Genomic DNA, 18,970 nt, shown 5'->3' on the forward strand with positions numbered 1-18,970 from the left:
GAGAGGATGTTTACTCAGTTTTGACAGAATATTTATGCTATTTGATTCTTACTTCATTGCGCCCGCTAGATTGACCGACATAAAAAGAGGGACAGTCCATACTTGGAATTTTATACATTATGTTGTTGCTTTCCCTGGGGACCATTTTCTATTAATATCCCTTTCAGTGTGTTATTATAGGAAAAAATGAAGTTTTAACAATGATTTTATGATTTCAAACCCGTTAAAATAAGGCAAGCTGAGAATGTTCTTAGAAGTTTCTTTCTCCTTGTTACTTACACTATAAAGCCCTTTTTGTGGGCTTTATTATATCAAATATTTCATATATGTGAAGGATAACATAAATCTGTCCCTATGTTTCTTATATGTCCAACTTCTTGATCCAAATATATAAGAGCTTCGTTGATATTTCAACAGCCATCTCGTTGAGATTTTATAACATTTGCCATATCTCCATCCACGAATCTCAAGGTTTTGGCAGTTACGTGTATTTCATTTCGCTGCAATAGAGTCTCTGAAGAAGTTTACTATCCTTTTTGGCACTTGTTTTATTAAACCTTTGAAAAATAAAACCTCAAGAAAATTCTAGAACTGCTTCTCAGCGTCCCGTCTGGATTTATATTTGTATGTGGGCATCTTCGTGTCTCTGCTTGCATATATGCACACAGAATGATTTCATAATATATGTCTGAATATTTCATAAATGATTTATTTATTTACCTTAATTATTTGTGCGCAATGTTTATAATTTATCAAAACATCTTGGAAAGTTTTGACATCCTCTCTCTCTCTCTCTCTCTCTCTCTCTCTCTCTCTCTCTCTCTCTCTCTCTCTCTCATAGACCGTTTCTGGTTTTATTCGCAATTTTGCTGATTGATTTCCGGTTTTCCTTAGAATTTCGTAGGAGTTAATTTGTTGTTGTAAAATAAGAGACCAAGAATGTATTTTGTACTCAGAAAGAGTTTACTATTTGTGTGAGGTAGTCGATAAAAGTTTTTCAGATTATGTGATTCGTTTAGAATGCTTTGTTGGTGTTTTCCCAAAAGTTAAACTTTCTCTCTCTCTCTCTCTCTCTCTCTCTCTCTCTCTCTCTCTCTCTCTCTCTCTCTTATTCGGCGACCATTTGCTCATTTATTTTTTGCTGAATTTCTTTTTTTCTTTTTTTTCTTCAAGTTAATAAGCAATGCAGAATTTCTTCGGTACTATCAACTTGTTCTGATAAATTTGGAAAATGAGTAGATTTTGCCGTTCGTAATAATATTGTTCGCAGATATGAAACTTTATTACAAGGGTTACTTTAAATGTTTGGACTTGGGAAATAGCGCGTATGGAAGAAAACTTTATTCAAAGTGAGGAGAATTGACACTAATGACGTCACTTGCCTTTTTCAGTCTTTTAGATAAACGGACTGGTCATCTGAAAAACATGAGTTCCTATGTTTTAATGTATTTTGTTGGAATAGTCAAGAAGGTGAGATCTGAACGGGCTGAGCTAAACATGGCCACTGAAAAATGATTTCACATTTGGAGAGTATTTCTTCCATTTAATCATCGGTGTCCTATTCCGTATGTATTCATTCCACCTATGTTCTGGCAACACATCTTCATTCCATTGGTGGGTGTATACCACGTAGGTACTGGGTATGATAGCAATTGTTGTCATTAATGGGCCATTAGGTTTCATTCCATAGCTTTTTTCGTGATTTCGCGTTTCGTGGATGTACTCGCTTGTGTCGGAGAAACAGGAAACGCGATCGACAGAAAACTGGGTTCTGTCTTCCGTGAGTGCTGTCTGCCACTTGAGATTCGCCTTTCTCTTTGTCGAACATTTTTCATGACTGCAGAGGTTACCTTGATACTAGAGCTGTTTCTGTTAACTTGATGAATTTGACACAAAACGCCATCGGGAGAGCTTTCCCTCTCGCCTTCCGTAGGAACAGCAGCTGTGGTCGTTGCTGATACGGGAAACGTCAACTTGCCTGATACTTACTCACCCTCACCCAACATGGCCGCAACTTCCATCTCATTTGTATTTTGAGACTTTCAGTTTTATATGTTCCGTCATTTTTTCAAGATTCTGACTGATTTAATGGAAGTGTCAATACCTTAGAAGAGGTCCAGTAACCCATCTCTTCCATCAGATCTTTAATTCCATTCTTATTTAATCAATTCATCAGTTATCTTCGAAACATAAGGGGTGGAAACCTCTCGCTGACGCTACGCTTTCTTTCTTTCTTTTGCATCCGTATGACGTTCACAAATGGTGAGCATGGCATTAGCAAGTTTGAAGATTGTTAGGAAGCCGAGGCCCGGGTTGTGTGGGGCGATATGGGTGCGGGTGCGGCCAGGGTACGAAGAAGACGACGCTCTTTAGTTTGTTGAGTGCTCGATTCTGTTAGGAATGAATATGTCTCTTAAGGGTGGCGCCAACAGCCATTGGCACCCAGTCAGTTCGCCGGGCCTTGAACAAGGTCTCCAGACAGAAAGTGGAAGATTCCAAGACAAATTGATTTTGGGAGCGGACTTTAAAAGGCGGTGATTGATGTGGAAAAGGTAAACGGGAGTGGGAGGTGAAGGAACAGGAAGTAAAAACGCAATCTGTTCCGTTCTTTTTTTCTTTCTTTCTTTTTTTCGCCCATGGATCGCGGGTTAGGAGAGTCAGTCGTAAGAACTGATGGTGAGTGAGGAAAATGTTGAAGTGAATTGAGATTAATCAATAATTAAAATGATTGTTGAAATTTAATGGAACTTTAGTAATTTTCATCGTTTGTTTTGCTTGAATAATAAGTGTGATAAGGTAAAATAAATCTCCAAATTAGTTGTTTATATATAAAACTCTTTTTGAAGATTTATATCTATATGTAAGCAAAAATGATTGAACTTGATACAAGAAACCAGAATTTTCAGTCGATGAATTTAGTGCTTTGTGGAAGTCTAGCACTTTTTTAAAGAGAAAATCCCAGAATCACAATTATAATTTGATAAATGTGTGTATCATAGTAAAATGAGTAGACGATATTAGTATGGTTAAGAGAACAGTAAGGAGTGAAGACTGCAGGTTTTCAAACATATACAATAACTTGGTACGAAATGCTTTATGAAATAGAATGTGATGTAAGTGCGGTCTGGTGGCATTTTATTCAAAAATATACTTTGTAACTATAGCTATTTGGTTTTAATGTAACCCAGAAATGTTACGTTCATAATGTATGTTTTGTACGGGAGAGCCTCGCTTAGGAGCTCTTAACGCAGGAGGAAAACATTATGGAACGAGTGACTGCTCTCTCTCTCTCTCTCTCTCTCCTCTCTCTCTCTCTCTCTCTCTCTCAGGAAAAGTAAACATTTTATCAGAAATCTGACGTGACTTAATTGTAAAGAATAGACGAAACTCGGCCTCCCGGAATTGGGAAGAGAAATCCAGACGTCTCCTTGGGTAGAAAACAGGATGAGGAGAAAAAACGGTTTTGTCGGAAATGCCTCTTTTTGGTCATTAAGGTTTTACCAAGATGGAAGGGCCACTTCGGTCTGCGCGCAAACATAAAAATCAGCGTCTATCCCGTGACAGGTTAAAACAAAGACTTTCCCTTTCATTTTTGTAGCTGTATGTGCTCTTCGGTTCCTTAGATATATATGTACGTTTTGCTGTTTGGTTTCAGAGATACCCACAGATTCTCATACGAGCAGGCACACGTCTGGCCAAAATTTTGAAAGTAACCTTTTCTCTGTCGCTGTTAACGATTTTCATTCCACAGAAATGAGCTCCGTAAGAGCGTTCGTTGCCTTTATCGTCCCGCTGGACTACGTGTATGAAAAGAAAAACCCAGGAGCACTTAGAATGTTCAAACTAGGTTTTTGTGTTTGGTATGAGTAGATGGAACGGTTTTTTCCAATTAATAATCTCTGTTTTGTAAATAGCATTTTGTAAATAATTATTTCATCCCTTTTCACTGTATTATGCTTATTGAAATGTGGCAAATTATATATATTCACATACATATAGTTTTTTCTGACTCGCCACGAGACCAAAGCCGGTCTTTCGAGTGAGAATCCAGGGCAATAGCAATTCCCCTCTGTGGTGTGGTTGGTATGGTCTTTGCCTATCACCTCGGTGGCCGCGAGTTCGATTCTCGGCCATTCCACTGAGGGGTTAGAGATGTGTATTTCTGGTGATAGAAGTTCGCTCTTGACGTGGTTCGGAAGCCACGTAAAGCCGTTGGTCCCGTTGCTGAATAACCACTGGTTCCGTGCAACGTAAAAACACCATACAAGCAAGTAATAGGAATTCCGACGCAAAGGTTATAAAAGGAGTTGGAACTTTCTGCGTACCTACCTGAGGTTTTCCCCAGGCGCATATTCCCGAACTGTAACTGAGTATGGGAGACCTTCCCTGAAAAAAGCGGGACGCCATATCTCAAAAACTAACCATAAATTCTTCTTGAAATTAATCTCATTGTGTTTCCTACACCCATGTTACCCCCTTCGTATGTATATTATCATTGATAACCTAACCCAACCCAACTTAACCCAACTTAACCTAGAGGCATGGGGAAAAATGCCAGGGCGGGTGCAATACTATACTCTGTTTTTTTCCATCTGTCCACCCGCCTGTGGTGTTTGCGTATGGTAGCACTGCGTTCCGGGCTTTAGATAGCTACGCTATGTTTAAGTTTTAGGTAAATAAAAGGATATTTGGGTGTACATTTGCAACTGAAAAGTGTTTTAATAATTTACTGTATGTGAATTACACCATTAATATTCGAAATAGGATATTGTTATTATTGTTGAATGTAAGCTGAATGTAACTATCTAAAGCCCGGGACGCAGTGTTACCATACGCAAACACCACATGCTGGTGGACAGATGGAAAAAATACGAGTATAGTACACTATATCTTGGGAATTATCTTCCCAGGCAGGCGGCTATACAGGGTCCAACATACTAGCGAATTTTTCTCAACTCCCCAAGCCACAGCGCTCAAATTGCTATCTCATTCGACTTACCCCTTCGCTGTGAGATATGATAGAAAGGAACGCGTGGAAATGTGTTTCACATATATAAAATTCTGACTCATCACGGGACCAAACCCCGGGGCATTAGCAATTCGGATGCAATGTTTTCATTTCCACCATATCTCAGTGATTGGGGTAAGTCGTGTAAAATTTTTTGGTATGTTGGGCCCTAGTCCAATGCCCGCAAAATACCTCAGGTACGCAGTACTCATGTTCCAACTCCTCATATGACCTTTTTGTCCGAATTGCTGATGCCCTGGAATCTCACTCGAAAGATTGGGATTCGGTCCGTGGTTAGTCAGAAATTTATTTCTGTGAAACACGTTTCCATGTATTCATTTCCATATAATATATATATATATATATATATATATATATATATATATATATATATATATATATATATGATATATATATATATATATATACATATATATATGTATATATATATATATATATAAATCATATCACATTACCCGTGATTCATATACAAACATCGAGCTACAAATGTCCTTTAATATCTAATTCGCTCTACCTCGTAATTAATATATTTTCATATATGTTTAATCGAAGGGGAATTTTTTTAGTTGATAAGAGATTTTGTCGTCGCGCCCGTGAGCCGTCAATTCTCTTATCGACTAAAAAATTCCTCTTCGGTTAAATATGTATGAAAATATATTAATTCCGAGGTAGAGCGAATTAGATATTAAAGGACATTTGTAGCTCATTATATATAATATTTATGTATATAATATATATATATATATATATATATATAAAATATATATATATATATAATATATATATATATATATATAGTTATCTGAGCATAAACAGTGTGTGAAGTGTACAAACGCCCTTAAAACTTAAATATAGAATTACATATTTTTATAAATAATTTTATAAAGTTCTTGTTTATTTGCTTAGATAATAGTTTATCTGTTTCCAGTAAACATTTAATCTTCCTCAAGTTCTTATCAATTATTTATTCTGTTTTCTTTTTCTTTTTTTTTGGAAGCTTTGTCGCTGCCGCTGACTAAACAGTATTGTGGTTGATTGCAAAACAGATTTCAATACTATGCAGAATAATTTTGTATATATTATCTCTCACGCTCCACTTTTATCGAATGGCTTTTAGGAGCTTATATTACGCACTTCTTGAACTTGTAATCTGAGAATGTAGGATTTATGCATACGCACAGCTTTTCGTGGATCACATATACACACACGCGCACACACATTCATTATATATATATATATATATATATATATATATATATATATATATATATATATATATATTATATATATAATGTGTGCGTGCGTGTGCTCGTCTATGTATGTATAATATGTATTACAACTATGAATTGTATCAGGCTGTCTAACGACATCGTCGACGGCTTCGCTTTTATGCAAATCAATTATTTTCTTTTTCGAAATATATTACTTTTATTGTTGATAGTTCCAGTTCCGATATTTTTTTAAATGCACAATTTTCATCTATTCATGCAACCTCGAATGTGTGCCTATTAGCGCTGTTTGTCAGAGTTGAAATAATCTTAATTTTTCGTTGGTTTTTTTCAGTGCACCTGTTAGCGCGGACGATCCAGGGTACAGCCAGCTCAGAAAATGGAAGTTTCGACTACGATCAGTCGTGGATTTGTGCCCTGTAAGTAGGAGGAGATCTTTCGTTCTTAAGTTGCAGGTCCGCACGAGTGAACGTGCGTTCCTGTACACTGTCTTTTGGAGTATGTAGTTCCTTTGTGTCAGTGTGTCTTTTTTATTGTACAGAGATGCAACAAAATTGCATGTTGTCTCATGCGTAAATTCATCATTGAATATTGAGAGGGGGGGATTATTGTATGTGTTTTTGACAAGTTATTATGACGTTATATTGTAATGAGTGCTCCTTGCATTAGGTATATATATTTAACAGTATGTTTTTATGAAAAAGTGAAGTGGAAGTATAACTAATTCAATGAAATGAGGCCAATTGTTGTTTTCAATTGAAGAGTATTTTTGAAGAATGTTATTTTGCAATGAAATAAATCATCCTGTCAACCATCTGAAACTTTTTTGCAGGATTTTCATTGCAATGCTGCTGTCAGTGAGCACTTTCTGAATACACAAGTGCACTCACTACATCTGTATTGTTAATAATGAGTAATTACGAAAGTTTGGTCAATGGCCGAAGACCTCTGCAAGAAGAGGGATTGACAAATAATTAAAAATAAATCAAAAATATCGTTCTCTAGTTAACAGTTGTCAAAGCAGTGCAAGGGTTGACGCAAGCTGGAATGAAGAGGGAATATCTCGACCTGATAATGTTGTCCAGGAAGGACCGGAATGTTCCGTAAGCGCCGCTGGTGAGCGGTAGATTTTTGAAAGAAGCCGACAAACTGAAGATTTGTGTGCGTGTATGTTCTGGAAAATTATGATTGCCTATGAAATAAGCTATTTCACCCTTTGATTATTAATTCTGAACGCTTTTACTTTTCTCTCATTTCCTGTTTTTCATTTTGTCCTGGTATTAAGTTTTATTGGTTCCAAAAGATCATCTCGTGCTTAAGTTTTCCTAACAAATTCGTCCTCAATGCCACTGGACGACTTTTCGGGTGATATTTTGTCTTCGTTTCCCAACCGAGTCGTTTTCTTCTGGTCGATTCTGTAGAATCCCTCATTACTCCAGTCTTCTACCCTTCGTTGATCTCCTCTCCCTTATCTGTCCATTCATCCTTTATGCGTCCACGCCCTCTGGCCCCTCCCGTGCTGCCTTTGTTCTCCTACCTCCCTGATGCCTTTCCTTCTGCCCTAACCACAGTCATTTCATCCTGACCTTTCTCAATCCGTTGCCAGTCCTGTTGCTCTCCGCCTACTTGCCATCTCCCTTCCACTCTCGTAGAAGAGTCACCTCTTCTCCTCCTCCGCCTCCGTTTCTCCATCCCACTTCCTACCTCCTCGCCCGTACCTGGACGGCCTATTCTGGCCTCACCACCCATCCTTTTGTCTATCCCAAATAGCGTCGTTCACTGGTCGCTCTAAATAGCTTGGAAACAAACTTTTTCCCAGCCATAAAACACACCAAGTTTCCATCGAACTTCTTATTTTCTTTGGGATTTTCACCCCAGGAAGGGGTTTTAGGGGTATTCGGACGTTCTTGACCACACAAAGTCCGAGAACGACAGAAGAGACGAGGATGTACTTGTGTGTGTGTGTGTGTGTGTGGGAGGAAAGAGAAGAAATGAAAGGATATTGGATGAGTGTAGGTGTGGCATGAAGACCTTTGGGTGAAAACGGGTGTGAGCAGAATTCGCGGCCAATACTTTGATATTAGTTACTGGGGTCCGGAAGCAGCACCACTTCATGACTCTAATTGGACAACGTAGTTCTTGGAGAAGTCGGCGAGGCAACTTGAATATCACACTCAAGACAAGCCACATATCGTTCATTTTTGCATACCAACTTCTGGTACAAAATGCACTTTTGTAAAAAAAAAAAAAAAAAAAAAAAAAAGTATGAAGAGCTTAATAAAAAGGATTCTGCTTATTCTGTGCATTTTTAAACGTTGTGTTTTCTTTGTGACACTATAAAATATGTGTAAATCTTTACTTAGTAGCGAATCAATGAGATGTTCACTTTGACCAGACTGTAACTTCTCAATGAAAAGAACAGCAGCAGATGCTGAAGAGAAAAGAGGTGCAGAATTCATACCAAAAGTGAACAGAGTGAATTACTTCCGATGCATTACTAATTTGGCAGGAGACACTGACCTAACAACTGATTCACCTCAACCTTCCCAAACCGAAGGTCCCAAGACCTTGCCCAAGCCAGGGCGCCTCCCCCCGCGCCTTAGTTCGGCAGGAAAACGGCCATTTTTGACATAACTCCTTAGTATATTGTTTGTTAAAACATTTCTTTCACCTGATTCCTATTACTTGGGTCGCAAGTGATCTATTTTTACCGGATGTGTTCTCCCACCCTTGAGCATTCCGAGAAATTCAAAATGGCAGCCGTAATGGCCACCAGCCATGTGCGCTTTGCAAGTTGTCTCAACTTAGATTTTTGGGTATGAGGAATCCAATGGAGCTAAAACTAACAGCTTAAAACCACTCGTTCGTTGTGTACAAGAAAAAATCTGTAAACTGAATTACAATATGCAATACGGGATGTAAATGGATCATATATATATATATATATATATATATATATATATATATATATATATATATATATATACACACACACACACACACATATATATATATATATATATATATATATATATATATATATGTGTGTGTGTGTGTATACATACATATATATGCACATATATAGTTTATAGTCAACGTGCCACTTATTATTTAGACAGATTTTAAATGTTATTTTCTATATCGGATAAGCTTAGCTGTTAATTTATAAACCTGCCTATCTGGTGGCAAATGGAACATGATTTAACGAAATCAATCTCAGTGGAAAATATGACTCGTCATGAAATCTTCTGTAATAAATTTATACATTAACTAATATGGGAATAAACTGCACGGTGTCAGTATTCTCAAACACTCTACAATTTCCTATGAAATCTTATACATTATTAAATTGATCACCACCAAGAATTGAACTTGCAAAATTTCTGTGACAACGTAAATCATCTTTACAAGAGCAAAATAGTGTGCAAGATAAGTCACATAAGCATTTCCCAGTCTTACATGTTGGAAGTGAGCGAAGCTTTGGGGGCTCTGCGCTTCAAAGACTTCGCCATTCTGGCTTTCCACATTCCTGTCAAGGTTGTGTTAGGTTCTGACTGTGACTCATGTTATATCATGCCAAAATGAAGTGCTTTGCCGCGTTGATCATCTCCCCATAGGCAGAGAGTGGCAGGGTGCTACGTCCGAAGGAACTAAAAGACACTTTACCTGAAATGATAACGGCACGTTGAATAAAACACACTTAGTTGTCAAACTCCGTGTTAAATTCCGTTCAGTAAAATGCAGATTTCTTTTCTCCTTTGTAATAAGTAAAGACAAACTCATCATCCGGAGGTGGTTGCAACATACATTGCTAAGTGATTCTCTCGAATTCTCCCACCTCACTTTCAAATGAATAAACTTGGTAAGCGATATGTTTGTATATGTTTGTATATGGCCAATGAATCAGTAGCAGATTTTCCATTAGGTGTGTGCAGATCCAGGTCAAAGTTATCAGCTACTGTTGGTGAAGGCCACCCACATGCTTAACTGGACAAGTCTTTTGATTTTCGATAGCGTCGCATTCCATCATAGTAGCAAGTCACAGAAAAATTATTTAAAATTTTCTTTTCATACTTGGAATGTTTGATACAGTGACATACGCGGTGGGCAATTTTTGTGATAAAATACAAGATTAGGGTCTTCTTGTAAAAGATGTTGCAGTTCTGAAAGAAAATGGCCTCCGTGCACCAAACGTACTTTAATGATAGACAATATGCGATCACTTCCTGGCTTGCTTTCTTGGCATGGCCTGAAAATAAACTGGGCTTTATATAATTCGACAGATTATATTTAGAGCCAAGAAACATTGAAAATTCAACTATTTTACAGATCAATCTGCTAGGCAGATTATAATATATATATATATATATATATATATAAATATATAATTATATATATATATATATATATATATATATATATATATATATATATATATAATAATTTTTTTTTCCAGAAATATGTAATATTTGCACAAATAAATGTAAACCTAATGGCAGATTGCTCATAAAAAGTGATTCTATGCATTTGCTGTGGATCCATATGATTCCTCATTCCGAAAACCTAGGTTCAGACACCAAAATAATCTTTCTAATTGAATTTGTAACTGCAAAGTACACATGGCCGGCAGCCATTTCGGCCGCCGTTTTGAATTTCTCGGAATGTTCAAGGGAGGGAACAACACATCCAGCAAGCAAAAATCGATTACTTGCATCTCAAAATAATAAGAAGCAGGTTAAAAAAAAAAAAAGCTTTAAGGGGTTATGTGCAGTTTCTGCCGTGCTACCTTACGCATGCATCCGGTAGGTGTGCGCGCTCACCTCGGAGCGGAGATACATGAAACTCTTCCATTTGTGTCAACGATTTTGCGGTTCGGCTTTCTTTATCCAGAAGCGGTTTTCGTGGCTTCAGTTCGTTTGAAGTTGTTTCTCAGAAAGCTTCTAGTAATACCCTGTCTGAATTAATAACTCCATGTAAAGACCTTTTGACTGACTGAAATGCTTTCAAGGACATACGAAGCTTTCCAACGGATAGCATTCCTTTACAACAGAGCTTTGGGTTGTAGGTATCGACAGCCAAGTCCTCGATGACTGGTGGTTTATAGGAGAATATGTCTATTAGTCCAGTCGATCGTGCAGATTTTGGGGCAAATCGCCCACATTGGGTTAAAAGTATGAAAGTTGTTACAGTGTAACATTACATCATTTTCAACTATTTACAAGATGGCGGACTGTGATTTGAAAAATGACTTAGACTCGCAAGATGTTTCAGTTTTCTGGGTACAGGAGTTTCATGAATAAATAAGCATTAGTTGAAATATATAGCCATATATTCTTCTTAAATTGAAGAAAGGTATACAATTTTGGGGCTTAAAAGACGGCAACCCATTTTAAACTCAAAAATTAGATAATTTGTTACACAAACGAACTAATATTTCGAGGCTATATCATATATCAATATTATATGTGTAAATGTGAATATATGTTCATGTATTCTTCTTATTTGAAAGGAATTATACAATTTGGGTTATTCAATAAAGGACTGCACAACCCATTTTGAACTGAAAAAAAAATTCAAATAATGACTTCCGCCATAAACTAATATCTTAAGATTATATCACATATCAATATTTTATAAATACACACGCACACATACACAGACATACATATATATATATATATATATATATATATATATATATATATAGATATATATATATATATATCTATATATATATATATATATATATATATATATATTATATATATATACTATATATAGATATATATATATATATATATATATATATATGTATGTATGTCTGTATGTATGTATGTATGTAGTGTATGTATGTATGTATGTATAATTCTCACTTTGAGGGAACATAATTTGGTTAATCAAGAAAGGACAGTAACTCATTTTGAAACTGAACCATAAGAAACTTATTTAACTATTTTTAAACCAACAAAAAATTAATCATATTTTTAATATTACATCACATATCAATGTTTTATATACATATATATATTATTTATCAGCAGGCTTATTACTGGTGGCTTATTAGAGGATGGTAACCCATTTTAAACTGAAAAATAGGAAAATTTAAGAAATGATTCGTGATATAAACGAACTAACATATTAAGGCTATATGTATCTAGGATATTATGTATGTATCTTCTTAAACTTTAAAGAAATATATAATATGGTTATTCATTAAAGGACTGCAACTCAATTTTAACTGAAAAATAAGAAATTTTACTAATAATTCTTACATAAGAAAACCGATATCTTAGGACTATATATATCACTAGCAATATATATATATATATATATATAGTATATATATATATATATATATATATATATATATATATGACAAAGAACTTTCATGAAAGGCACGGCAATTCATTTTGAATTGAAATATAATAAACTTAAATAATCACTTTCAACACAAAAAGAATATCAATGTCATATGTGTACAGTATACATAAATTTGTACATAGCATTTACTTGGCAGATCCAATACTAGTCACCGTATTTCCGTCACAGTCACCAACACATCTGCATTGTAATGTACGTAACATCTCCTCCTTTACACAATGACATCTTCCACGACAACCATTTTCACTCTTACAGCTACATTTTATTAGTTCTGAGCAGCAGTCCGATGCTTGTGGTAATGAAGTTCCAAAATGGTTCCCATCTTCCTGTCACCTATTTTTACAGCATCCCCAGTTGCTTGAATTTTCTAAGTTTGGTTTTGGTAACAGAGATTGACCCCACACGTATCCAAATTGGTATTCTGTGGTATGTTAGTAGGACTCCATACTAACATATTACCAAGGATATGGTCTTACACTATTTCATGTCTTTTACGGTTGTTAGTAAAAAAAAAAAAAAAAAAAAAAAAAAAAAAACTGACGTTAAATAACGTAAGTCTAGTTTCCGACAAAGTTCACCTCCATAGTTACGTAGAATACTATATATATATATATATATATATATTTATATATATCATATTATATATATTATATATATATATATATTATATATATATATAAGATATATATATAGATATATAATATATATAAATATCTCTATATATTATATATATCTATATATATATATCTATATATATATATATATATATATATATTATATATATATATATATATATATTTATATATATATATCATATATATATGTATATGAAATTATTTTATATGTGATGCAATATTAAAATATTATTATTATTTTGTTGTTGTTGAAAATACTTATATGTTTATTATGGTTCAGTTCATAATGAGTTACTGTTCTTTAATGAACAACCAAACTGTATAAGTTCCTTCAATGTCAGAATAATACACACAATATATATATATATATATATATATATATATATATATATATATCTATATATATGTGTGTGTGTGTGTGTATGTGTGTGTGTGCGCGCGCGCGTATGTGTGTATAAAATATTGATATGTGATATAATCATAAGATATTAGTTTATGGTAGATGTCATTGTTTGAATTTCTTCTTTTTCAGTTCAAAATGGGTTGTGCAGTCCTTTATTGAATAACCAAATTGTATAATTCCTTTCAAAATAAGAAGAATACATGAACATATATTCATATTTACACATATAACATTGATATATGATATAGCCCCGAAATATTAGTTCGTTTGTTTAACAAATTATCACTTAATATTCTAATTTTTGAGTTTAAAATGGGTTGCCGTCTTTCATTAAGCCCCAAATTGTATACCTTCCTTCAATTTAAGAAGAATATATGCACTATATATTTCAACTAATGCTTATTTATTCATGCAACTCCTGTACATCAGAAAAATGGCACATCTTGCAAGTCTAAAGTAATTTTTCAAACCACTGTCCGCCATTTTGAAAATGGAGACCATTTTGGATTTTTTCAGGGTGAGTCCATAGCTGAAATAGTTCTAAATGATGTAATGTAACACTGTACCAAGTTTCATACTTTTAACCCAAATAAAAATAATATAATTGTGCTGTTATGGCATGCAGTATTCAACATGCTGGAAAATCAGTTTAAAATAGTCACCTAACTATAATACGGAAAGAAGGATCCTTAGATGGAAATGATGAATAAAGAGAGGCTTAATCCCCATTGTATATGTCTATAGTACTCTTGAAAAACCTAAAAGTATCCAAGTTTTATGCATGGTCTAGTCATGACCTAAAAATACAAATGCACAAGAAAATTTGTTGTAATATATCATGCGAAATGGCGGCCATTTTGATAATGGCCACCATTTTGAATTTTCCGCTTAGGTCCATAGCTAATATTGTTTAATATGGTAAATCCTACTAATTTACCAAATTTGATGCTTTTAACCAAAAGTGTGCGATTTTTTCACGATTCGACTGTACTTTATGGACACCATCCTCGATTTTCTCTTTATTACTTTCTGGTCATGGAATTTATCAAAAATCATGGAATTTATTAAAATTGTAAAGTATGCATAAAAACAAAGTACTTAGGAACTCATTTTTAACTCGAAATGGCAAACTTTATTTCTAAAAATTCCTGGAAATTTTCGACGACGAAGTTAATGAAAATCGTCAACGCTGGAAGCGCGTTTGTCTTGCGAATTAAGTGTAGTTACGGTTTCAGTCCAACGAATAAATCCTTCCAGCCGTTTGCCTGCGCTGATTATAGGAAGGCTGAAAAAGCAGACATAGAGAGAGAGAGAGAGAGAGAGAGAGAGAGAGAGAGAGAGAGAGAGAGAGAGAGAGAGAGGCGGATTTGGCACTGTTGACGCATACGTAATTGATTCAATGATTTATTTATTTCTTTTTTATTCTAATACCGGTGTGAAAGCTTCACGCAATTTCCTGAGTATAACACTACATTTAAAGCCGTTTTTAATGAGGTTAAGTTCAAATGTAAACTTCGCGTGTATTTGAATATTTCTTCCTTCCCAATGACAGGAAAGCGGAAAAGAAAAGAAAAACAAGAATCGTAGTGAAACTGGTGCTTAACATAATATGCATTTGCATGCACGAGCTCGCAAAGACACAAACGTGCATTCTTTTTATGACATACGTAACTCTTAGTATTCCCTTTTTAAACTCGCGTCCTGAGTGGAAGTTCATCTTGACACCTAGAAAGGAAGGATGATTCCTTGTGTGTGTGTGTGTGTGTGTGTGTGTGTGTAGTCATGGCTCTTGACAAGCTAGGAAGCGGAGTTCTAGTTGTTGGTAATTTTGTGGATGAAAAATGTGTGTGTGTGTGTTTTTGTGTATGTCTATGAATACTATATTTGTGTGTGCTTGTGTTTGTTTTTATTTCTGACCATATAATTTACTTAAGCTATTTTAATTGTATATTCATTCTTGAATGGTTTACCTTTGAAAAACTGTTGTTTGATAGTGTGTCCTTTGACATTTTGTATAGTTCTATATATTTCAAGTGTTGTTTGTAAATACTTGAAGCTTTTGCAAACTTTTATTTTGGACTTTGGAACCTCTTCCTTACAAATTGCCCTCGGCAAGGTCCGGTGCAGGACGAAACAGTCGGGTTGAACCCCACTTTATTGCTTCTGTTCAGACTTTCCGGCTTGTGGTTTGATTTGACATTATCATTTCTTCGTGTTCATCAAGATTAATATACTATATCTATCTATCTATCTACTATATATATATATATATATATATATATATATATATATATATATATATATATATATATATATATGTATGTATGTATATATTTTTTTGCTTCTGTTCAGATTTTCCTGCTTGTGGTCTGATTTTACATTATCATTTCTTAGTGTTCATAAAGATTAATATCTATATTATATATATATATATATATATATATATATATATATATATTTATATACGTATATAGCTGTAATATTAGTGTAAGAAAAATAGAGAGAGAGAGAGAAAAAAAAAGAGATGAGAGATCCACTGATAGACAGATGGATAGGCAGAGAGAGAGAGAGAGAGAGAGTTGCATTAAACAACGGAAGTGTTTATCGTGCTGGCGGCAATTAAAATTTGCATTCGATTGCTTTACGATAAAGCTATTGATTTAACCTTTGAACTGCAAGCGAAAGCCATACACTTCCGGCGACGACAGTAACCGAAATAGGTGGAGAGAGAGAGAGAGAGAGAGAGAGAGAGAGAGAGAGAGAGAGAGAGAGCCAGCGAGATTGGACGTTTGGTCGTCCACACAGCTTGCTACACCCTGGAGCTCTCACATCTAGAATCGGTTTCCAAAACTTTAAAAATATATCGTGGGAATTCGTGATTTGGAACCGTTCAAAACTGCCTTTTTGGAATGTTAGGAAACTACAAACATTGCTTGTTCCGACTTGGTCCAGACTATTTTTATTGGCCTCACTGAATGAACTCCGATTTCGCTGGATGTTGGTTCTTTTTTCTTTTTCATCACCTTTTATCTTGAATATGCTTGTAAGGCTAATATATAATGTATGTATATTTTTGTGTATGTATATCATATATATATATATATATATATATATATATATATATATATATATATATATATATATATATATATAGTATGTATGTTGTGTGTGTGTGTGTGTGTGTGTATGTAAGTAAATTTTCCCCATCTCCCGTTATATGTTGCCATATTACTTAGACAGACAGTCAGAGCTAGTACATTTACCTTAAAAAGGGCTATTTGCATCGCATCTTCAGTGAATCACGGTAATCAATCAAGCAGTCTTTCTGTACATTTTTGCGTGACCCAAATTTTGGGTTAGGACCTGCACCTTACTAGAGTTTAACATATATAGTCCTAAGCGCCCCTTTCATTCATCAGTGAAGTGTTTTACTGAAACTTTTTCACGAAGGAAAATTTTTTCGTTTGGAATTGACATAATGTTTGAGCATGACTTCCCGTCTTTAGAGGGAGGTTTATGTTCCTTCCGCTCCCAACTAATAGTTTTTACCGCATTCTCCGAATCGAGAATCTAACGGAGGCTCCCAGGATGTCCATTATGAAGATTTATGAAGATGATGAATTCATGAGACATTCACGACGAGTCTTGCAGCTGTTTAGGCCAACGAATCCACCTAAATTCAGATCCGATCCAATTCCTGCGTGCCTGACCTTGTACTATTTTCGTTGCTCATTAGAAGCAAAATCAGCCATAATAACTGGCAAAACAGTCTGGCAGATCTGACGATAGAGGCAAGACCTCCTAATGTAAGCTCGTAAACTTGAAGCACCCTCACTGTCAACCCTTCGGGCACAAGTTATATTTGGCTTCCTGTGATATGCAGCGGAGGCCATGGAATAACTTACCTTTACAGCTGACTTTTTAAATGGTAATCGACAAGTTCAAGACATTGCTGCTTTAGTCAAAACGTTTATAGCCGCAGAGAGAGAGAGAGAGAGAGAGAGAGATAGAGAGAGAGAGAGAGCGCTACCAAGGAACACAAACGGAAGGCTTAAGGGATTTGGGTTCGAGAACACTTCTTCTTGATTGATGCTGGATCTATGTTAGGCCGTTCAATCACGTTTTTAATGCAAGCATCATGCAAACCTCTTTCAGGAAAATTAATCCTAAGAAAGAAATACAAACACCCAGCCACACGCAAACATATATATATATATATAGTATAATATATATATATATATATATATATATATATATATATATATATATACATATTTACACTACATACATAAATGCATCCATGCAGACATATATGCGTGTGCAAGTGCATGTGTATACACATAGATAATTTTTTGCGCAGGGGTTCATCCCCCTATTCAGCAGTTAAATACTTTCCCAAGATGGAAAAATTTTTGTATATAAAATAAAGAGAGAGAGAGACACACACACACAGTGACGGTTATTCAAAAGTAAAACATCTGTAAACCTATGAACAAATTGGAACTAGAAATTAGGCAGACGCGTAAAAAGAGTTGTCTAAAATGCGGCCGTGTTTACTCAGGAGTATCGAGTGAGGTGACGGTCCTTGGTCAGTACTTTCAGTGTTGAGAGTGTAATACTCTTACTGATGTGAATGTCGGCCGACTTTTGATTTTGACTGTGCATGAATTCAACAGAGCATGCAAGACCAGTAGTTCTTTAAAGAACAAAATAATGATGGAGGCATTTCAAGAAGAGAGCATTTACGGGATATTCAATCAAGACGGTTAATTTCATATAATATATATATATATATATATATATATATATATATATGTGTGTGTGTGTGTGTGTGTGTGTGTGTGTGTGTGTACATATATATATTATGACACATGAGCCATCAAGTTAAGAAGTTTATTTTACCGTGTGATGTTTTTCTTATTTTAATGATGCTGTGGGAGCCCACTTCCCTGTCGAAATAACTATTTCAAAATCAATAACCACAATGTTCAGAGTCCTAAGCCCAAAATTTATATATGTATATATATATATATATATATATATATATATATATATATATATATATATATACATATATATATATATATATATTATTATATATAATTTATACGCTACATATATATTATATACATATATGATATATATGTTAATGTTTGTAGAATATACTAAGAAAATACTTTTTCCAAGTCCCTGTTTCACTTACATTTCTACCGTGGATTTAGTAATATATATATATATATAATATATATATATATATATATATATATATATATATATATTTATGTGTGTGTGT

General features: G+C 34.7%; 1 protein-coding gene across 1 annotated transcript in view; it reads left to right on the forward strand.

The window, feature by feature from the left end:
* The window catches only part of LOC135225790 (mucin-2-like), a 332,803-nt gene that overhangs the window by 217,634 nt on the left and 96,199 nt on the right, over window positions 1-18,970 (forward strand). Inside the window, 1 exon segment of the mRNA XM_064265270.1 lies at window positions 6,593-6,677. Coding sequence (XP_064121340.1) covers window positions 6,593-6,677 — 85 coding nt within the window.

The sequence above is a fragment of the Macrobrachium nipponense genome, chromosome 13 (genome assembly GCF_015104395.2).
Source record: "Macrobrachium nipponense isolate FS-2020 chromosome 13, ASM1510439v2, whole genome shotgun sequence".
Classification (NCBI taxonomy): domain Eukaryota; kingdom Metazoa; phylum Arthropoda; class Malacostraca; order Decapoda; family Palaemonidae; genus Macrobrachium; species Macrobrachium nipponense.